The sequence below is a fragment of the Coregonus lavaretus genome (genome assembly GCF_964263955.1).
Source record: "Coregonus lavaretus genome assembly, chromosome: 10".
NCBI classification, from domain to species: Eukaryota; Metazoa; Chordata; class Actinopteri; order Salmoniformes; family Salmonidae; genus Coregonus; species Coregonus lavaretus.
This window is the reverse complement of record NC_139997.1, coordinates 13,314,980-13,336,737: the sequence shown is the minus strand read 5'-3', so window position 1 is coordinate 13,336,737 and position 21,758 is coordinate 13,314,980. Positions and strand designations below refer to the sequence as shown.

General features: G+C 46.9%; 2 protein-coding genes across 2 annotated transcripts in view; both read right to left on the bottom strand.

Annotated features, from left to right (window-relative positions):
* The window catches only part of LOC311135946 (phosphatidylinositol transfer protein beta isoform-like), a 31,526-nt gene extending 26,219 nt beyond the window's left edge, over window positions 1-5,307 (bottom strand). The window contains exon 1 of the mRNA XM_084169987.1: window positions 5,249-5,307. Coding sequence (XP_084026113.1) covers window positions 5,249-5,268 — 20 coding nt within the window. The 5' untranslated portion in view covers window positions 5,269-5,307. The remainder of the gene's footprint in view (window positions 1-5,248) is intronic.
* Window positions 5,308-6,112: 805 nt separating this feature from the next.
* The window catches only part of LOC311135831 (tetratricopeptide repeat protein 28-like), a gene marked incomplete at its 5' end in the record, with an annotated part of 36,597 nt that continues 20,951 nt past the window's right edge, over window positions 6,113-21,758 (bottom strand). Inside the window, 29 exons of the mRNA XM_084169865.1 lie at window positions 6,113-7,979; window positions 8,078-8,723; window positions 8,869-8,976; window positions 9,176-9,305; window positions 9,416-9,439; window positions 9,687-9,763; window positions 9,882-10,041; window positions 10,156-10,233; window positions 10,334-10,458; window positions 10,932-11,179; window positions 11,287-11,618; window positions 11,713-11,907; window positions 12,124-12,303; window positions 12,432-12,576; window positions 12,728-12,847; window positions 13,467-13,620; window positions 13,864-14,109; window positions 14,259-14,388; window positions 14,604-14,713; window positions 14,912-15,038; window positions 15,123-15,248; window positions 15,356-15,436; window positions 15,581-15,800; window positions 16,611-17,099; window positions 17,218-17,378; window positions 17,492-17,660; window positions 17,792-17,963; window positions 18,046-18,199; window positions 18,349-18,545. Of these exons, the coding sequence (XP_084025991.1) occupies window positions 6,719-7,979; window positions 8,078-8,723; window positions 8,869-8,976; window positions 9,176-9,305; window positions 9,416-9,439; window positions 9,687-9,763; window positions 9,882-10,041; window positions 10,156-10,233; window positions 10,334-10,458; window positions 10,932-11,179; window positions 11,287-11,618; window positions 11,713-11,907; window positions 12,124-12,303; window positions 12,432-12,576; window positions 12,728-12,847; window positions 13,467-13,620; window positions 13,864-14,109; window positions 14,259-14,388; window positions 14,604-14,713; window positions 14,912-15,038; window positions 15,123-15,248; window positions 15,356-15,436; window positions 15,581-15,800; window positions 16,611-17,099; window positions 17,218-17,378; window positions 17,492-17,660; window positions 17,792-17,963; window positions 18,046-18,199; window positions 18,349-18,545 (6,365 nt within the window). The 3' untranslated portion in view covers window positions 6,113-6,718. The remainder of the gene's footprint in view (window positions 7,980-8,077; window positions 8,724-8,868; window positions 8,977-9,175; window positions 9,306-9,415; window positions 9,440-9,686; window positions 9,764-9,881; window positions 10,042-10,155; window positions 10,234-10,333; window positions 10,459-10,931; window positions 11,180-11,286; window positions 11,619-11,712; window positions 11,908-12,123; window positions 12,304-12,431; window positions 12,577-12,727; window positions 12,848-13,466; window positions 13,621-13,863; window positions 14,110-14,258; window positions 14,389-14,603; window positions 14,714-14,911; window positions 15,039-15,122; window positions 15,249-15,355; window positions 15,437-15,580; window positions 15,801-16,610; window positions 17,100-17,217; window positions 17,379-17,491; window positions 17,661-17,791; window positions 17,964-18,045; window positions 18,200-18,348; window positions 18,546-21,758) is intronic.

Sequence of the window (21,758 nt, the reverse complement as noted above, 5' to 3'; positions counted from 1 at the left end):
ATATCCTAATGAAAATACCGGTTCTTTCAATCACATTCATCTCTCTTCTCCGCCTGTCTGCCTCCCTTTCTATCGGTCTTGACTTGAGCTATTCATAGTGAAGTTCAACATTGTATGAAATTATCACTGGGTGCGGCACGAAGCTGTAGCTAACGAACTTGCAACATTGTATCAACTAACCTATTCTGGGCCCTAAAAGTTGCACAGAAAGCAGTTTTTTTATGACGTTTCCACTGGATATATGGGATCATCAGAACCTAATATATTTTGCTCGATGCCGGGAGTGTTGGGAAAATCATTCGCAATGGATGTAAAAACAAAAACAGACTTTGTTGAGTTGTGTGAGGCAAAGAAACAAATTAGTGGTGTACGTTGTGAGTTAAGACAATCAGAAATTACCAAATGTGGACTCCCTACATATGCATGCATTCTGGAGAGAGACGTACCATATCTTCGCCACAACACCTCCCCTTCTTCTTGATGCAACATTTTAAATGATACTCAAGACACATTATCTTAACACATATTTTAGACGATTTTCACTGACAGCCGCAACTCAATCAGCTAGACCCATTGCCACGCGCACTACCCAAACACACGTGATTTCAAACAACCACTGCTATTTTCTTTCAAGAAGATAATTATGCTCTGTGAATAAGTCATGCTCCCTGGTGAAGTATTTTGAATGATTTTATTTTGACATGAGTAATTATATATATTTTGCGAAACATCAATTTACTTTAGTGCAATCCAGCATCCTAACAGCGCACTCGACAACTTTCCTTTCCGATTCGCAAGAGGCTGAAACCAGATATCTATATATGACGAGTTGCTCATGTCTCCCCCCTAACAATGGGAGGCTCTGTCCCAAAAGAGGGAAGGCAGGTGAAAAGGTCTGCATATTATTCCCATAGAAACGCATTGGGCTTATACTGGACAGAGTTTGGCGAGAGTGAGCCCTCTCGCTTCGCCTCTTCCGCTCTGCTGAAACTACAGTATATCAATTAAATTAAATTAAATTCAAGGGGCTTTATTGACATGGGAAACATATGTTTACATTGCCAAAGCAAGTGAAATGGATAAACAAAAGTTAAATAAACAATAAAAGTGAACAGTAAATATTACACTTACACAAGTTCCAAAATAATAAAAATACATTTCAAATGTCATATTATGTCTATATACAGTGTTGTAAAGATGTGCAAATAGTTAAAGTAAAAAAGGGAAAATAAATACACATAAATATGGGTTGTACTTACAATGGTGTTTGTTCTTCACTGGTTGCCCTTTTCTTGTGGCAACAGGTCACACATCTTGCTGCTGTGATTGCACACTGTGGTATTTCACCAAATAGATATGGGAGTTTATCAAAATTGGATTTGTTTTCAAATTCTTTGTGGGTCTGTGTAATCTGAGGGAAATATGTGTCTCTAATATGGTCATACATTTGGCAGGAGGTTAGGAAGTGCAGCTCAGTTTCCACCTCATTTTGTGGGCAGTGTGCACATAGCCTGTCTTCTCGAGAGCCAGGTCTGCCTATGGCGACCTTTCTTAATAGCAAGGCTCACAGTTTGTACATAGTCAAAGCTTTCCTTAATTTTGGGTGTACTCTCTGTTTAGGGCCAAATATCATTCTAGTTTGCTCTGTTTTTTTGTTAATTCTTTCCAATGTGTCAAGTAATTCTCTTTTTGTTTTCTCATGATTTGGTTGGGTCTAATTCTGTTGCTGTCCTGGGGCTCTGTGGGGTCTGTTTGTGTTTGTGAACAGAGCCCCAGGCCCAGCTTGTTTAGGGGACTCTTCTCCAGGTTAATCTCTCTGTAGGTGATGGCTTTGTTATGGAAGGTTTGGAAATCGATTCTTTTTAGGTGGTTGTAGAATTTAACGGCTCTTTTCTGGATTTTGATCATTAGCGGGTATCGGCCTAATTCTGCTCTGCATGCATTATTTGGCGTTTTACATTGTACACAGAGGATCTTTTTGCAGAATTATGCATGCAGAGTCTCAATTTGGTGTTTGTCCCATTTTGTGAATTATTGGTTGATGACACCTCACAACCATAAAGGGCAATGGGTTCTATAACTGATTCAAGTATTTTTAGCCAGATCCTAATTGGTATGTCACATTTTATGTTACTTTTGATGGCAAAGAAGGCCCTTCTTGCCTTGTCTCTAAGATCGTTCACAGCTTTGTGGAAGTTACCTGTGGCGCTGATGTTTAGGCCGAGGTATAGTTTTTTGTGTGCTCTAAGGCAACGGTGTCTAGATGGAATTTGTATTTGTGGTCCTGGCAACTGGACCTTTTTTGGAACACCATTATTTTTGTCTTACTGAGATTTACTGTCAGGGCCCAGGTCTGACAGAATCTGTGCAGAAGATCTAGGTGCTGCTGTAGTCCCTCCTTGGTTGGGGACAGAAAAACCAGATCATCAGCAAACAGTAGAAACTTGACTTCAGATTCTAGTAGGGTGAGGCCAGGTGCTGCACTGTTCTAGTGCCCTCGCCAATTATTTGATATATACACTACCAGTCAAAAGTTTGGACACCTTCTCATTCAAGGGTTTTTCTTTATTTTTACTATTTTCTACATTGTAGAATAATAGTGAATACATCAAAACTATGAAATAACCCATATGGAATCAGGTAGTAACCAAAAAGGTGTTAAACAAATCAAAATATATTTTATATTTGAGATTCTTCTAATATCCACCCTTTGCACACTCTTGGCATTCTCTTAACCGCGACCGGGAGACCCATGAGGCGGCGCACAATTGGCCCAGCGTCGTCCAGGGTAGGGGAGGGAATGGCCGGCAGGGATGTAGCTCAGTTGGTAGAGCATGGTGTTTGCAACGCCAGGGTTGTGGGTTCGATTCCCACGGGGGGCCAGTATGAAAAAAATTAAAAATAATGTATGCACTCAGTAACTGTAAGTCGCTCTGGATAAGAGCGTCTGCTAAATGACTAAAATGTAAATGTAAATATGCTGAGCACCAGTGCCACCGGGGGAAAATGTTAGTCTGGAGCCCTGTCAAGGGGTGTGATTTTTAATCTGCTGCTGAGTAATGTGTTCTTCTGCCCATTTGGCTTTTTGAAGAGAATCATGCGATAGGATGTTATGCAGAAAAGTATGTTGGTAGGACAAGGCTGTTTGTGCACATGGAAGTTGGTGTTTTATGTTTACTATAGGTAAATGAGGAAATAAAAATGTGATGACTAAAATGAAAAGGGCATTTAGTTGACTAAAACGGCCCACTGTGTCATTTTGACAATAACTTGACTAAATCATTATTCAACTGACAAATTTGTATTTTAGTCAAAATGACTAAATTCCCGCCAAAAAATAGCACTCATTAAACAATATGAACAAGCCTCTTTCTGGGCCAAAGAGACGAGCACAACTTATCCTCTGAATATCATTCTCTTAGCTCCATATTCCAAATCCATGTAGGGTAAGTTAGTCCCGACTGGCCGACTCCCAACCAAACCCTTATGGAAAGCAGTCAAACCACAGTGTATCTTTTTATTTCTCAAAAACAAACAGAATCCAAGCAGTGGCTGAAACAAATCACGATTCTGTCATAGGTAAGAGAGAGTCAATCTCGATCCTCCACAAAATTCAGAGGTTATTCAAAGTTAGTCGAGTCCAACACAGTAACACTCTCCAGGTTGACATTTCAGTGTTAAAGAGACATGTTAAGTTTACTCTGATAGTGTGCTGTGCTTTACACACCAGGTCAATTGATGAAACACACAAACTGCTGTGCCCACTGCACTATGCCAACACAACATACTGGTTCTAGATATTAGAGCAATTACAAGCCCTAGCTATGGTAACCGAATTCCCACAGACATCATAAAACATGACATGGGAAAGCACAGAGACGGCTGCATGGAAGACATTTGGAAAATGCAAATAGATGTATTGATCTTTCAGTCATGTCCCCAGTGGTGTCATTCCTGTGTCACCTGAGGGGAGTATCAGATAAACCAGCTGACTGTTCTGTCCCCACCCATAAACCTCAGAGGAAATAGGCACCGCTTTAGTTGTCTTGACAACTGATAGGGGATGTGTCCTGTGACACCCTGAGCAAAACAACAGCACACAACTTGAGCCTGGGTCTGTAGGGGTATGAAGCAATTTAATTCTAGACAGCCATAAATCAAATCTGGATGACACGCTTGGACAGTCATGGTCAGGAATTACTTGGCCAGCTAAAGACGCACATTTTTCTTCTTTTTTACATTTTTAGTCATTTAGCAGACGCTCTTAGAGGAGATACTTATGAAACAGCATTGAGCAATACAGTCTGTGCATTACATTGCTGGCTTGGTGGTATGATGATGAGACTCACTGTATCAAGCAAGATAACAGCCGTGGGGGCGTGATTTATTGGCATTGTACTTAAGGTTGGTAGCTAGCGATATTTGGTTGCCATGAAAACTGCTGCAGCTGAAGTAACAAGCTTGAGCTGTTAAATTTAGAACAAAACAGGCAGGGAAATCCGCGCGTGTATCCGAGAAGTCAGACGGAGCTAAGCCTCTGCGAGTTGCATGTTTCGCCAGGAAAGACTGGACAGACAGGCTGAACACAACACGGTCTAAAAATAACGGCCTAGCTAGTAGTAATTAGCTTAAGTGTCATGCATGGTGCATGTTAGCCACCCGAGCTGATAGTTAGCTTGAGTGCTAGCTAGCGTGTGAACGATTTACTTGGATACAGTAGTTAGCTAACTAACGTTAAGTAACGTGGTAGTTTGTGTCCCGCATTACCTGCCATTTGAATTGCATGGTCTTTTCCATTGCGCAGAAACATTTAACTGACAATATCTATTCTTGTCTAAACGCGAGCCCACCGGAGATGGAACCTTAATAATATGTCACTCACGAGACCTACCTAAATGTATGGCACCATGTTGGCTAACTAGCTTGTTAACATCCATTCTGAATGTACAGGTGTAAAGACACAAAGTTAGCCCGTTAGCTAACTAGTTTTCTCAATTCAGATTCATTCAAAGCTAGCATGCTACAAACCTTGTTAGCTATCGCTGCTGTCTAGGCCTAAACACCGGTATCATGAATCCACATCCTGATCCACCCGGACCAGAACGCTCACAATATCCTCTCAACTGCCAGAAATACACAAACACTGACATGTGGCAATAATTTGAAATAACATTTGTAGTTGTCTCATCGACTTAATAAATTACATATCAACATACGACGAAATGAGATTTAAAATAGTTCAACTCACTATTCCTTGATAAGCACCATCTTCTCCTACCGGGCTGCGGCTGCGCAAGGCTGTCGACGTTATTAGAAATTATCAACAACAAATGGTTCACCGCCCACGTAAGTCGTCGATTGGTCAGAACTTGCACACGTTGTAAACTGTGCACAAGTGACGTGAGCTGTAGAATGGCTATGGATGGGACCATGAATACGTTTAGCTATTCTTTGTGATCAATAACGTGTCCGACTGTATATATGTGATATATGGCTCTGGTTCGAACCATAACAATTTCAAGTTTTTCAGAATAATATACTTTTTCTCTGGGCAAGAACTATCCAAATGACAGTACAGCTAGATTACTTTTCTAAACCAATTTCACTATCTCAATATTGATAATGCAATTATTCAATTTCCATAACCAAAATCTGTATGTGGATTTTGCTCTAAAGAACCAGGATTTCATCAGCTAAGTCCTCACCTCCAGCAAGTATCATCATAGATACATACATCCCACTCCATCTCTTACCGCTATGGCAAGCTTGTTCAAATTCTTATTTTATAGTCTATAAAGTTGATCACACTAGAAAAAATGTCATGCTTGAGGATTCAGTCCTGATCAAGAAGATAAGAGCAAAGTCCAGGCAGTCAGTAACATCCCTCTTCATAAACCATTACATGGAGACAAGAGAGCAAACCTTTTTTATTGAAAGAACTGAGATGCGTGTTTAAAGCTGCAATATGTAACTTTTTGAGCGACCCGACCAAATCCACATAGAAATTGTATTTCATGCTTTCATGCCTTTTCAGCACTTCAATAAAAATAAATGTTTTTATTTATTTTTGTGCACCGTTTGCTTCTTAATATATAAAAACACGTAATACTGATTACAAAGCACAGGATTTAATTTACAAAACAAAATAACGATAATAACGGTTATGATCCTTGATAACAATTAACAATACTTTTATTCAAATAAATCATAATTAAAACGATTCCATTTAGCATTTTCTTGACTTTCGCAAACAGCGAGCGTTTTAGGTAAAAAATAGAAATACCATATTGGTATTTTCAGTCATTGTAACAGTCTCCGAGCCTGATACAGTCTGCCTGTATCAAAGTGTCTTTACAGTGTAGGAGGAGGCAAGGGTAAGTGAGGAATCTCAGGCAGATTTCAACCCAGGGTTATACAGAGTCCTGTCTGACCCCCCCTGTCCTTCCGGGTGACTGCACTTTTCTCCTTTATGACCTGGCCCTGCTCTGTCCTTCCTTTCCTCTCCACTAGGAGGCAGTCAGTCACCGCAAAGTGTCCCATTCCCACTTTCTATTCAACTAATGCAAATCGGAACTTCAGTTTTGGTGGTCCCCAGTGGTCCTTCTTGCTAGTGTAATGTTCAGTCCCTTTCATAGCACGCAGCCCAGCTAGTATAATCCACTAGAAGAGCCTCAGAGTCAGGAGCAGATATCTAACCATGAAGAGTCTCTAACCCCTCTCAGCATTTAGAGGAGGGGAAGAACTTCCCAGGCGAGGGGAACTTGAAGCCTTTCCCAGAGGGCAGTCTGACGGGGTATGGGGGTGCTCCGGGACTACCTCCCAAGGAGGAGTCAGTAGCAGCCTGAGGAGGAGGCACCACTGGCGGTTTTGAACCCAGCTTTCTGTGTCCGTTAGGCGGGTTGGTGGCGCTCTGGGTCTCCTCAGTGTCCTGGTTCTGGTTGGTGGATCCATGTCTTGGAGAGAGGTGAAGGAGCCCCAGGACATCTTTCTGGACCGTGCTCATCTTCTTCCCCCCACCTCGGAGCACCCTGCCTGGGCCGGGAACCTCCTGCCTTTGGGTGACGTTGGACCAGTAGGTCTTCAGGTTGTGGATGGCCTGGACCCTCTCGTCCACCAGACCTGCCCGTTTCAACCGACCCAGGTCTGGGGTTTCGGCTGGGCTGGAGCGGGCCGAGGTGGAACCTGTGGAGGAGTAGGAGAGGGCAGGGGAGGGGGCCAGGGAGAGGACTGGGGATGCAGCCAAGGACGGGAAGCTGCCGACTGGGGAAGGGTGGCCTGAGCTGGGGGAGATGGAGATGCTATTGGGGGAGTGTGAGATATGGGGGGTGTAAGGGGAGCTAGGGTATTTAAGTCTGAGCTGCGCCTGGATGTGGGGGTCTGGGGTTCTGGAGGGTGAGGGGTGGGGGTGAGAGAAAGACAGGGAGGGAGAGCGGGAGGATAGGGTTGGGCTGTTATAGCCGGAGCTGATCTTCTGTAAGGATGAGGAACGAGAGGGGGGTTTGGACCTGGTGGAGAGGAGGAGGGGCGTGGAGAGGGGTGAGAGGGGGGCAGGGAGCGGTGAGAGAGGGCTGGAGAGGGAGAGAGGTGAAGCCCGGGCCTGTAGGCTGGCTCTACTACTGGGTCTGCTGAAAGCGCTGGTCTCAGACGAACGGAAGCCCAAACCCCCTCCGGTGGGGGTCACAGTCGGGGTCAGGGGGGCTGAGGTGGAGGAAGGTCTACGTTCTGGTTCCCTTAACCCCTCCTCCCCTCCTCCATTGCCTGCCCTTCCTGTCCTCCCCCTCTGGAGGCTCTCCACAGCCTGCATGTGGCTCTGGGTTTCTGACAGGATCCTGCTGGCCAGCTCCTGGGGGTCCAGAGGGATGGGGGGAGGCTTGTCTTCCTGGGACTTGACGGTGCTGTCTGTCTCTGTACTGGACTGGTCAGACTCAGAGAGCACTGCCTCTGTACTGACCACCTGACCTTTAGACATGCTCTGAGAGCTGGGGAGGAGAGATGGTTAATTTGATGTGACAAGTAGGTCAAGAGGCAAACAGTTGAAGCAAACAGTCAACTAGTCAGTTAAAAAGCAATAACTTACCCCTGGGACTTAGCGTGTGTGTTAGGGCTGGGGGGTATGGTCAAGGGTGGCGGGAGGACTTTTAGCGGTGAGGTGGGAGTGCTGACACTCCCCTTGGAGGAGACTGAGACGGGGTACCCTCTCCCCACCACGCCTCCCCTCCCTGCTCCTCTAAGGTGTCTGTGTCCCCCAGGGAGGGGTAAGGTGTCACACTCCCTCCCCCCTCCCCCCAGAGGTTCACTGCTGATGATGGAGAATCCTTCATACTCCTCCTGTTCCTCCCCCTCTGTCCCTCCTCCTACTCCTCTGTGATTCGTCAATCTGTTTCTCGACATGCCTCCTGTGTGTCGGTGCGAGGCGAATAACCCCGCTCCTCCGCGGTGCCGCTCCAGCTCCTGCTGCCGCGAGCGCTGGCTGATGACATCACTTCCTGCAGGTTCGGGGCGGGACAGGAAGCTGAGAGAGGAGGTGAGGGAGCTGAGGCTGTAGAGGGAGATGGCATCACAGGAGAGACCGTCTGGGTCGCCAAGCGGGGGGGAGAAGGGAGGCTGGGGAAGGTTGAGGGGGAGGGAGAGAGGGAGGGAGTGGGAGGCACACTGGGAGGAGGAGAGAGACTCAAGAGAGGAAGAGCTGTCCAGGCTGAGACGTTTGGGCAGCTCCGTAGAGTCTGCAGGGAGAGAGGACAAGATGGACAGGTGAGACCGAGGTAAGATGAAAGTATAGGAATGTTTCACTTGAAGTCTGGATGCCAGACTATGTAACCAACATACATAACAATGTAGAGTTAAGAGAGAGAGCTTGGAGACTCTTACCAAACAGTGCCAGTAGAGACTGCAGAGCAAAGTGCATGGTCCGTCTGCTAGCCTGTTTACCAGTCTTCAATAGCACCTCCTCCTGTCCTGCCTCACACAGGTCAAAACCTGGAGGGAAACAGAGAAGGGAAAATAATGACACACACTAAACGCCTAGGCTTTAGCTCAATGGGCTAACACAGTCTTGTGACATAAAGGAAACCTGGGTTCGAAACCTAGTCGGTCACCCACACTGGCTCTCTAAAGATGAGACTGGCTGCCTCTGCTATTATATATCCAACTCTCAGTACGGCGATGACTGACTCACCCAGCGCAGCCAGGAACTCATGACAACCAGGAAGTCTCCACAGCTGGACACTAATTGACACCTGGATGGGAGCCAATGAGAACTCCTGCTCCTTGTCACATGACTGCTGCTGAACCAATACCTGGTGAAGCTGTAGACCGGGAGAGGTAGGTTATCGTAGCATCTTCTCACACTATAATTTCTAACCTGCCCCCTTTTTTTTGCCTCAGTATGAGTTTCTCATGCCAGAAAGCTACTTACCATTCCCACCATATGTTTAACAGCCTTCAAGTGGTGGGTAAGAGGGAGAGAGAGATAGGACTTCAACTGTTAGGAACAGACCATTAGAAAGCAACAGGCCTTGTTAATGAACACCATGCAGGGACTACCACTGTTTATGAGCCATAAAAATCACTGAGGTTATGATGATATTGATCCCATGCAATTATTGCCAGGCTCATCACATGTACATTCAAATAAAGCATACAGCATGCAAATTAATCAGTGTGTGTGAGTGTGCATTGAGGCCTACTTTGTTGATGAGCTGGTCTCCAGTCTCAGCAGCAGTGACCAGTTTACAGAGGGCCTGGAAGGCTGCATGAGGCAGACCTGGACGACAGAGAGGACTGATTGACTGACTGATTACCATGTTGGATCTAGAGTATGGTGGCTGTGCTGACAGTCTGATTGGTTAATTGATTGATTCACTCCTAAATTGATAGGTTACCTAGTAGTGACTGCAGGGTGGTGCTGCAGAGCTGCAGCCGGTCTCCAAGGTCAGCCGTAGGGAAGAAGACAGCAGCGGGGAGACTACTGCCGGTACCTGAACAGTCTAACCGGAACCCCACAGCTGACAGCAGGGCCTGCCATCCCGGGACCCCACCAACCTGATGGGTTCATATAAAACAGTTATTCATTAAAATTACTCAGAATAACCAAGTAATGAGGAACACCAAATACCTTAACACAAGTAAATATGCAGAGCTCAAACGCACACAAACCTTATTCTCCACGCTCTGCTGCGAGGTGTACATAGCGTTACTCTGACGACTCTGTATACGCTGGAGAGACTTCTCAACCTGAGGGATGGAGGGAAAGAAATCACATTATTTGGAAAGGTTCTTTAAAGTCTCTTGAATAGCCATAGGCAATATGGCAAACGTTGTGCATGTTTGTTACCAGGTGCAGTAGAACTCTCAGGGCGTCTCTAGCTCTCTCAGGATATTGGAGGATCTCTGCCAGGGCCTGGCCAATCAGAGACGAGGGGCTGTTCAGCTTCACATCACAGCCAATCAACATGAAGCCTGAGAGAAAACAGGAGGAGGAGTGAATCATGTGTGTGTGTGTGTGTGTGTATACTATACTAACCTGCCCAGTTAGAAGTGTGTGAAGGGTGTGTGTACTAACCCACCCAGTTAGAAGGGTGCGAAGGGTGTGTGTACTAACCCACCCAGTTAGAAGGGTGTGAAGGGTGTGTGTACTAACCCACCCAGTTAGAAGGGTGTGAAGGGTGTGTGTACTAACCCACCCAGTTAGAAGGGTGTGAAGGGTGTGTGTACTAACCCACCCAGTTAGAAGGGTGTGAAGGGTGTGTGTACTAACCCGCCCAGTTAGAAGGGTGTGTGTACTAACCCACCCAGTTAGAAGGGTGTGAAGGGTGTGTGTACTAACCCACCCAGTTAGAAGTGTGTGTACTAACCCGCCCAGTTAGAAGGGTGTGAAGGGTGTGTGTACTAACCCACCCAGTTAGAAGGGTGTGAAGGGTGTGTGTACTAACCCGCCCAGTTAGAAGGGTGTGAGAAGTGTGTGCTGCTCTGTAGAGTCTTCATGGCCTCAGTGAGAGCTGCACTGGCCTTGGTCCCGTTCAGCAGCGCCGTGTAGAAGCTGTGTGTGAACACCTTGGAGGCTGCCATGGGAACGGGCCACAGCGACACACACACACACTGCACCCCCGCCGCCAGGAAGGCACGGGATAGACCCACCACCCCGTCAGCTGTCACTCTGTTGACACACTCCTGGTACGACCTGAGAGAGGAGAGGAGAGATAAGAAGATGATAAACTTAGACATACAGTATAAAACAAACTAAAACTGCTTGATAATTAGGCATGTGTGTGTGTGCGCGTGTCTCACCCCAGCACCACCAGTTTGACAGGCAGTCTCAGGTCCAGTATATCGGCCGCAGTGAGCAGAAAGTCCTGTAGCGGTGGACTGTCACACACACTCTCTGCGTCACACACACTTCCTCTGTCCTCACTCCCGTCCTCCCGTAGCTCTGTCCTTGCTCCCACATCCCCACTCTCGCTTAAAAGTGATCCCCCACACGGTGCACTCTCCTTGGGCCGTGTTCCTAAGTCCACCCCTGGATCCTGGCTGGGAGAGAGAACCAGGGCCGCCAGCTTCCAGGAGACATGAGTAGCAAAGTGAACACACTCTGCCTGGCTCATGGCTGCTAGCACACGCTCCTAGAGAAGAGAAGTGAGGAGAATGTTGTCTGTTTGTGCGTCTCAATAAGTCACAGTGGGAGCAGAACACACACACTCTCTCTTTTTTTTGTACCTTGGTGGCCTGTGTTCCAGTGAGGGGCTGGCAGCCCAGCAGTTCCCCCAGGCGGAGGGCCTCGTCGTGGGCAGAGGGCAGCGGCCCCCACAGCCAACGCTCCATCACCCTGGAGGGCAGGCGTGGAGCCCCCACTACCACGGTCATAGAACCCCCACCGCTGTAGAGGAAGGGAGCTCTGTGACGAGGGTAGGACTGGGGGAGAGGGGAGGAGGAGACGCTGGTTTAAATGATCAGTCAGTCAAACACAATCAATGACAAAAATGGTTAATACTGTATGACATGTATGCTATCAGTATATTGAATTGTACAGGTTGTGCTGTTGTATTGTTTAGTGTGTCACTGTGTGTGTGTGTCTCTGTGTGTGTGTGTGAGTCTGTGTATTTGTGTGTGTGTGTACTATACACTAACCTTGGCTGCAGCCCCCAGGCTCCTTAAAGATGGGACAGCTAGAAGGTTGAACCTCTCATACAGGTACTCATTAGAGGAGCTACCTTTGAGCAGAGCGAAGGGAACCAGGTACAGCTCTCCCTCTAACACCAACACCAACTGTCTGTGTCTGGCCGCTGCACCACTACCAGGCATCAGCACCTAGGGCGAGAGAGGGAGAGAGAGAGAGAGAGGGAGAGTGAAAGAATGAGTAGACAGATAATGTAATTCGATCTCTATCAAATGGTAAAATTAGTGTCGTTAGGATAAACACACACACACACTCTTACCTCCTCCATAGGTGCAATGAGCAGGTGGTGAAGGGCTCGTAGGGGGGGTTTGGTGAGGGGGCCGGGTCTACAAGGCAGAGAGGAGGAGGTCTCTCTCACTGGAGACACTGTAGAACTGACCAGACTGGACAAACTCTGACTACTTCTGTAGAAATAGGGAAATTATGCTTGTGGTTTAACAAATGGTGCTGTCTACAACCAGTAGATATTGCATAGGAACATACAGAATGACATACGTTTTCAAATGTGGTGACATTTCAGTCAACATTGACTCTCTGCAAAAAACACATACACACCTGCTAAAGAGGTTGTTTCTGGACACCATGCGTAGGTAGCCAGTAGGGTCGGTGGCTGATGTCAGTCGTTCCTCAAACTGTTGTTCTAACAGATCACCTGCTTCATTCTCCGTCTCACTGCTGGTACACGCACGCACACACACACACACACACACACACACACACACACACACACACACACACACACACACACACACACACACACACACACTAAGGTGCTGCTGGCTAGGGCAACAGTACTGCAGTGGTTGTCAGTGAGGGCAGGAGAACAATGTGTGAGGGATAACATTTGCTGACACAACACACATTACACAGTAGCCTGCAGTGCTGTATTAAACTGTATTACTCTCCGAGGTATGATAGTCTCTCTCTCTACTTTATTAAAAGATCATTTAGCACTTCAGTGATGGATTGCCAGTGTGCATTGTGTGTTTGAGAGTGTGTGTGCATGTGTGCCTCTCTGTGTGTGTGTCTGTCTGTGTGTGTGTGTGTGTGTGTGTGTGTGTGTGTGTGTGTGTGTGTGTGTGAGAAAGAGAGAGGCTGCAAGCTCCCATTATCACTTGGAAGGGTGAAATATGTCACCTCTGAATATCCCATTCATTCTACAGAGAGAGGGAGAGAGGGACAGAGCACCGAGCCAAGCGTTAAAGAGAGCCTGCAGTCTCTCAGTGAAGCACTAAACAATATTTTAATAAAGCAGAGACCATAGCAAGTGCAAGATCCACACAAACACACACACCTGCTGTAGTAGTTGTCAACTCCCAGAGCCTCTCTCGCTGCAGTGATCTGCTGCTCCAGAGTCTGACAGCCACTAACTCCTCCCCCCTGGATCTCTGAGGCCTGCAGCTCAGATCCTCCCTCACCCAGGTACACCTCATGGAACTTCACTATACCTGCACACAACACAACACAGGGTTAGGGATTAGAGGTAGGTGTGTATATGTCACAGGAGGTTGGTGGCACCTTAATTGGGGAGGACGGGCTCGTGGTAATGGCTGGAGCGGAATTAGTGTAATGGTATCAAACATGGTTTCTATGTGTTTGATGCCATTCCATTCGCTCCATTCCAGCCATTATTATGAGCCGTCCTCCCCTCAGCAGCCTCCACTGGTATATGTGTATATGTATATACCTACCTGTGCCTGGTGCCAGTAGCCAGCTGTAGAGGTACCCTGCAGCCAGAGAGAAGTACAGCACCAGTGACTTCTGACTGTTGACCATTTCCAGGATGTGTTCTACGGTTACCGGGGAGTAAGGGTCAGGGGTCGGAGTATAAGCGTCAGAGGTCAGGGGTTGGTGACCTTGCTGTCGCTCCACCAGGAGGTCAGCGAAGGCCCGGGTCCGACCCCGCTCTGCCACTGCTAGGGCCTCGTCATAATGACCTAGGGAGGAGAGGAGAAAGGGATGAACTGAGGGATGAGAAGAGAAAGTGAACAAGTAGAGAAAGAGTGAAAGAAAGTGAGAGATAGATAAATAGAGAAAGGGAAGGAGATGGATAACAAGAGAGATAGAACAGGAAGTAAAGTGTTACCCAGGCTGACGAGGACCCTCTGGAGAGCCTGGTATGATGATGTCTGCAGGTCGAACAGAGACAGTCTGTAGTCTGAGCTGAGCTTGGCCTCGTGACGAATCGACTCAAACAACGCAGACGCTCGGTACAGCTGGAGAGAGAGAAAAAGAATACACACCTGCATCACATACTCATTCATGCTTGAATACACACCCATATCACCATATACACAAAATTAGTTATTATTTTCAATACAGGGTCTCAAAACCCCTCAGGTTAGAATCAGAGACTGCAGTTCCATAGTCCACCAGCAGGTGTCAGCAGGACTGAAGAGAAGCTAAGTTGTGAAACTACATAGGTTGATACCTGGTGCTGGGCCTCTTCCAGGTTGCTGCTGGCCCACAGTGACAGGCCCAGACGGTGACGGATCTTAGCCTCCTCCTCTCTCCTCCCACACTGCTCCGCTAGACGCAGACCTGAGAGAGAGACAGAAGACAGAGCGACAGGAGAGAGACAGAGAGCGAGACAGCGAGAGAGAGAGAGAGAGAGAGAGCGAGAGAGAGCGAGAGAGAGCGAGAGGGAGTCTCAAAACATCATCAAATCACCCTCTCCTCCCCTCCCTCTTTCTCCAAAAACCATGTCTTCATTCATACTCTCTCTCGCTCTCCTCTCACCTTCTTGCAGGTACATGACAGCCTGTGTGTAGTTCTGTAGCGCATGGTGGGTCCTCCCCAGGCTGCCATACGCCAGTGTCTTGGCTGTGAGGTCATTATTCTGCGCTGCCACACTCAGGTGCTGCTCCTGATGACATCACAAGAGACAGAAAGGTCAAGTCCCAAATCGTCTACCAATGAGAACACGACCATAGTGTGTGTGTGTGTTTACCTGACAGTCCACGGCCCTTTTGTAGTTTCCCAGTGCCTCATAGGTCAGTCCCATGTTCCCATAGGCCATACCCTGACTCCTCCCATTTCCGGTCTCCTCCGCAATCTCTAACGCGCTCTGGTGCCACTTGAGAGAGAGCGAGAGAGAGATTGATAGACAGATGGACACAGACAGGCAGACAGTAGAACTCTGCATGGGGAATATAATACCATCATGATAAGAACAGCACCAACCTGTAGAGCTGCCTCGTTCTCTCCCATCAGCTGGTACACTCCACCCAGCGCCGCGCTCGCTTCGCCCTCTAGTGCTCGGTCCTGGGAGGAACAGATTTAGAATAAATAGTTATAGCATATAGATTAATATATATACAGGTAACTGCCAAAGGTCTTTATTCACCCCTATTTACCTGCCTCCCTCCCATCACTCAGTCATTCATTCATTCGAGGTAGAAGTCTTACCCTTGAGGTGCAGGCGATGTTGAGCTGATGCTCCAGGCAGGACAGGGCTTGCTCATAATTCCCCAGCTGGCTGTGTAGGTCTCCCAGCTCTCCATAGGCCTGGGCCTTCCCCCATCCTCCACCTTCTCCTCCCTCTCCGCCTCCTGATCCGCACAGCTCATGGGCCACCACCAGTCTCTTCTCAAAACACACCAAAGCCTGCTGGAGACTACCTAGAGATCTGAGAGGAGAGGAGGGAGGGAGGGAGAAAAGAGGGAGGAAGGAAGGGAGGAGAGGAGGGAGGAGAGGAGTTGTTTTTGTTTACCCCCATTTCCCTATTCAGAGTTGCTAATGTAGGCCTACTGCTTGCTGCAGATGAGTCACTATCGCATTCAGAATGAGCCCTACCAATTATTTACATGAATGCATTTCAAGAGTCACAACATAAAACACTCAGCTCTGGATTTCCAAACATCAAAAGGTGTCTAGTTTCCCAGAGAGAGCTATACAAGCAACTTAAGAAGGTAAACAAGAAAACAAATTGGGCAATAACTTCAGGACATGTTCATTTTGCTAGTATGAGATTAAAATAAATGTGCATATCCTTGGGGGAGGGAATGTGCAAGAGGCTGTGTCTGCAAACTAACACTGAGCTGTGGCTTCTATCAGTCTAACTACATGACTTGACCTTTCATTACTCTGCCATTCCCTCACCAGGGACCAGCAGAGAAACAGAAAGAGAGAGAGGAGGGTGAGAGAGAGGGAGAGAGAGGAGGGTGAGAGAGAGAGGGAGAGAGAGGAGGGAGAGAGAGAGAGGAGGATGAGAGAGAGAGAGAGAGAGAGGAGGGTGAGAGAGAGAGAGAGAGGAGGATGAGAGAGAGAGGGAGAGAGACGTGGGTGAGAGAGAGAGAGAGGAGGGTGAGCGAGAGAGAGATATAAAGAGAGAGAGAGAGATATATAAAGAGAGAGAGAGAGGGGAGGGTGAGAGAGAGAGAACAGAGAACAGAGAGAGAGATAAAGAGACGGATAGAGAGAGTGTCTCTGCCCTTACCTGTGTGCATTGCCCAGTCCCCTGTAGGCTCTCTCCTGGTCCTGAACATGGTTGAGACTCTGAGCCACAGTTAGAAACATCTCACAGTACTTTATAGCTTCCTCAAAGTCTCCCAGAGAGTCATAACAGTCTGCTAGGTTCCCGTAGGCCCTGCCTCTGTCCAGCACACACTCAGCCCCACTCAGCTGCTCCAGCATGGCCAACTGCTGCTCAAAATACCCAATGGCCTCCTCCAGGACGCCCATGTTCATCTTGGTGATGCCCATGTTTCCCTGGACCTGTGCCTCCACGCGGGCGTCTCTGAGTCCCTGTGCCAGGGTGAGCTGGGCCTGGTAGCACTGGAAGGCTGTGGCGTAGTCCATCAGGGCCATGTGGACGGCTGCCAGGTGGCCCAGAGCACCACACTGCCCCTGCTGGTCGTCCAGAGCGGTGCGGGCAGACAGCTCCTGTTGGTGGAAGGAGAGGGCCAGGTCGTACTGACGGAGGAGTCTGGGGGAGGGAAGAAGGGAGAGAATCACTATTAATTCTCAGTCAATATGAACTGAAAACATACAGGAAGTTAATAAATAAAATACAAATGTAAATCCTAACTGGACTAGGAGCTTACCTGTGGGCGGAGCCTAGCGCTGAGTAGGCGTCGGCCTCCATTTTGTGGCCTTTGACCTCCTGAGCCAGGGTGAGCTGCTGCTGGTAGAACCTCACCGCCCCGGCCACGTCAACCCGACACACACACACATCCCCCAGGTTCCCCAGTGCACGGAACACAGCCTGGACACACACACACAGAATCTTACCACCCCTGCCAAGACCCCTACAAAACACACATAGACCCCCTAACGACCCATTCCACCAATACCAGTTGTGCTAGTTACTATCTGTACCTGTGTGTTGTTGAGAGCCTGAGCCAGGGACAGCAGGTATCTCTGACAGTCCTCAGCCTTGTTGTATTCCCCCAGGGCTTTGTATGCCAGACCAAGGTTACAGTATGCTTTAGCCTGGGACAACTTATCCCCCAGGTCTTTAGCCAGGGCCAGGTCCTGCTCATAATACCTGTCAGGAGAAAGAAGAAAAGGTGTGTTTCCTTCCTCATTTCCTTTTCCTTTCTGTATTTATTTGGAGAGGTCAGGACAATCTTTAAGAGCTATTATTATACATAGAGATGTATGGAGTGTGTCCCCTACCTGACGGCCTCTCTGTACTGTCCCAGGCAGTAGTGTGTGTAGGCCAGGTTGTGGCAGACCTTGCCCTCTCCCTCCAGGTCCTGTAGCTGAGGTGACAGTGTCAGGTACTGCTGGTAGTAGGGAACCGCCTGGACATACTCCCCTCTACAGCAGTGGAAGTTACCTAGGTTACCTACACACACACATACACTTTACCTTTAGGAATCAATAAAGTATATTTCATTCCTTCATTTGTTGGTTTGTCCCTATGTTACCTAGTGCCCTGGCCGTGCTCTGTGTGTCTCGTAGTTCACGTGCGATGTTCAAGTGGTGCAGGTAGTGCTGGAGAGCCTGGTCGTGAGCGCCCAGCGCCTGATAGGCTACAGCCAGGTTACCATGGGTAGAGGCCTGGGAGGGACGGTCATTCACCTGAGAGAGGAAAGATGGGTCAATACCAGGTGTGTCTTCCTCCAGTGATATCTGATGCCTATGATACCGTACAGCCTGGTTGTACATCCCCAGAGCGCTCTGTGTGTGTGTGTTCACGTGTGTGTGTGTTCACGTGTGTGTCTCCTCACCTCTAGTGATATGTGCAGTTCCTGCCGGTGGTAGCGCACAGCCTGGTCGTACATTCCCAGAGCGTTGTAGGCATTGCCTATGTTCCCGTAGGCCCTGCCCTGAGCAGCATGGTCCCCCAGCTCCTGGACCAAACACAGGTGGGCATTGTGGAGCTTCAACGCTGCCTCATACTCCCCCTTCATCTGGTGGATTATACCTGAAAGAGAGGCACAGTCCAGTGAGTGAAAGTGAGTGACGGACAGGCAGAGATTAGAGATCAGACATGAGGATGATCAATCAGGATCACAGCCAACCGTCTGACACAGACACTGACACTGGGCCTGTTCAGGAGGACGGAACGTCTAATAGGGAATAGGGAATTGTTTAGCCTTTTTTCTGCTCTTTTCATTTCCATCTGCAACGTTCAAAGCGTTTCACATCCCTGAATACACCGATGTCTGAGTGTGTGTGTTGGTATGGGGGGGGCGTGGCGTATCAGAGCTAGAGTGTCTGCTTCTAACAGGACAAGAGTGAGGGAGGGAGGATTGAAAGAGGGCACAAAGGTGGAGGAGAGACACATAGGGAGGAGAGAGAGAGAGGTAGGGGATGTCGAGACAGCAGATGGAGATGGATCAGTAACACATGGCCCTGACATCTGTCTGTCTGATCCAGTGTGTGTTTGTGTTTGTAGGCTAGAGGGTCAGTTCAACATGGAATGGAGCATGAGATGGGCTAAGCTAGCTTGGCATTCTGAGTGGAGAAACGCTGTTTCCATTTGTTACTTTCTTTCATCCTGAACACAGCCCTGATGTAACAAGAGAGAAAGTGCTTAGCAGGTTGTATAAGGAAGGGTACCGTAACATTTTCAATGCCTTTCTAATGTACACAAACATGTTGGTTACCGGGATCTGTCAATAATACATCAATGGTTTGTTACTTATGCCAAAATCTTTATTTGAAAGAATTTCCTGTCAGGAACATTTGACATTGAAAGCTTGAATGATCTATCAATTTTGGCCTAACCAATGGCACTGCAGCAATTCTCTTTTAACTGAGTAGATTCTGATCTGCAGCTCAACAGACTTATGAAAGTAATGAAAAGGTTCAAAATTAGCAAAATACAATTACAGAATTTGCATTGCAAAACATTTCATGGAAGTAATCTCTTATTCACTTAAGCTAGGACTAAGTCGTTTTTCACCTCAACAGAAATCTTCATTTGTAGGATCTGCAGTAGTTCCTTTTTGAACAAACCGACATAGAAGTATGGCTACATCTTCTCTGTAAATGTGTGATAAATGGTGCAATCCCACAATCCCGTGCTGGGTCAATAAAAGGATCATAGAAGGACACACTTCTCATTGGTTCCCTGATTCTCACTGCTTCTCCGGTAAGCACCCCAACAGCGAACATGTATATATTTTTTGAGAGCCACGTTTCCTGATAATGGACTCTTTGGCCACCCCTACCATCCAGTCATCATTGTACCCTACATCCACATCCCAGCTGTGAATCCCTGAGGTGAATCTCTCTTTTATGATCATCTGACATTTTAGAATGTTTTCAATGAGCTAGCTAGCTGCTAACAACAACAAGTTAGCTAGCTAGCTAATCAACTCAACTCAGCTCAAGAGTGAGCAGTCTAGGAAAGTGCGCGCCAAAAACACATTGGGCTTTTTATTAATGAACTGTCTAGCTAACTACAAACAAATAAACCTGAGAGAAGCACAAGAACAATTTTTAAAACAACTTGCCTTGTGTCGTATTTTTGACGCGGTAGCTCCCAAAAACAGATTAACCTGCAGCTGCAGGTGATGATCTCAACTTCTTCACAGAGTGACATGAGCCTGGAGGTGAGGGCGCTCAGGGCGGGAGACTGAACTGGGCCATGTTCAGTACACAAACGTTACGTTGCAGATAGAAATGCCATGAATAGAGCTGACATGAAGCCACGGGAAGTAGGAGTGCTCCTGGTAAATTTTAATAAAATTGGCAAAATTACTCCTGTTTGTACATAAATAAAATCATTCAAAATACTACACTAGAGAGTTTGGAAGATCAATAGCTTCTTTAAAAAAATAGCTGTGGATTGTTTTTAACCACAAGTGCAGTACATAGCCTAGACTTTCGCCTCGATCAGACTGACAGCATCATTTCATTTTGGTACACCATAAGTACATTGATTTCCAATCGAACGCTGCATTTGTGGCGACCAGTCATTCAGGGCAGGTGGGGCAGAGACCCACCTGTTTTGAGTCCCACCTGTTTAGCAAAAAAAAAAAGTAATGATGGACTGTCTTTCTCTTTGCTTATTTAATCTGTTCCTGCCATAATATGGACTTGGTCTTCTACCAAATAGGGCTATCTTCTGTATACCACCCCTACCTTGTCACAACACAACTGATTAGCTCAAACACATTAAGAAGGAAATAAATTCCACAAATTAACTTTTAACAAGGCACACCTGTTAATTGAAATGCATTCCAGGTGACTACCTCATGAAGCTGGTTGAGAGAATGCCAAGAGTGCGCAAAGCTGTCATCAAGGCAAAGGGTGGCTACCTTGAATAATCTAAAATCTAAAATATATTTTGATTTGTTTAACACTTTTTTGGTTACTACATGATTCCATATGTGTTATTTCATAGTTTTGATGTCTTCACCATAATTCTACAATGTAGAATATAGTAAAAATAAAGAAAAACCCTTGAATGAGTAGGTGTGTCCAAACTTTTGACAGGTACTGTGTGTTTATTTTATTTTCATTTTTTTGTTGCCTGCTTTGCATGTTATTTTGGCATTAATACGTGTCACATATCAGTTTTCAAACAATGTAAAAATTAATCATTGAGTTAATAAAGCTGCATACAAACATGGTCTCTTTTTTGCTTTCTTGAGTAAGGCAGCTCCAAAATGCAGGTGTTTCAGCCTAGCTCAGTGCTTTCTGTGGTGGAGGGGCAGCCAGCGGAAAATACGGAGCTTAGGGGTTGGTAATGTTCTCTAGTTGCGGCGTGATTGGCTCAGTGTTCTGTCACTCATGGGGACACTACGTCACCGCAAAATCTACGGGGAGAGCTCGAAAATTCAAGCCCCTTGGGTGCTGCCATAGATTTACATTAGAAGTGCCCATCCAAGAAGGCTTAAGGTCATTGCCACAGATACAATTACGTCAAATCACGTTATATCTACCATTGCTTTGATTGGACTGATCATGTCAACATCCTCCTTTCAAAATTTTAGCTAGCAAGCTAGAAAGCAGTCATCATCATGAATCAATTCCATAATCTACTGGCAAATCCTTTTCAATCCTTGTCATATGAAGAGAAATTATAGATAAAACAGTGCTCATCGGCCATTGGACATAAACATTACACAACAAGTAAATTCAATAGTTTGGAAGGAATCAGTGGCTAACTGCGAGCTTTGCAAAG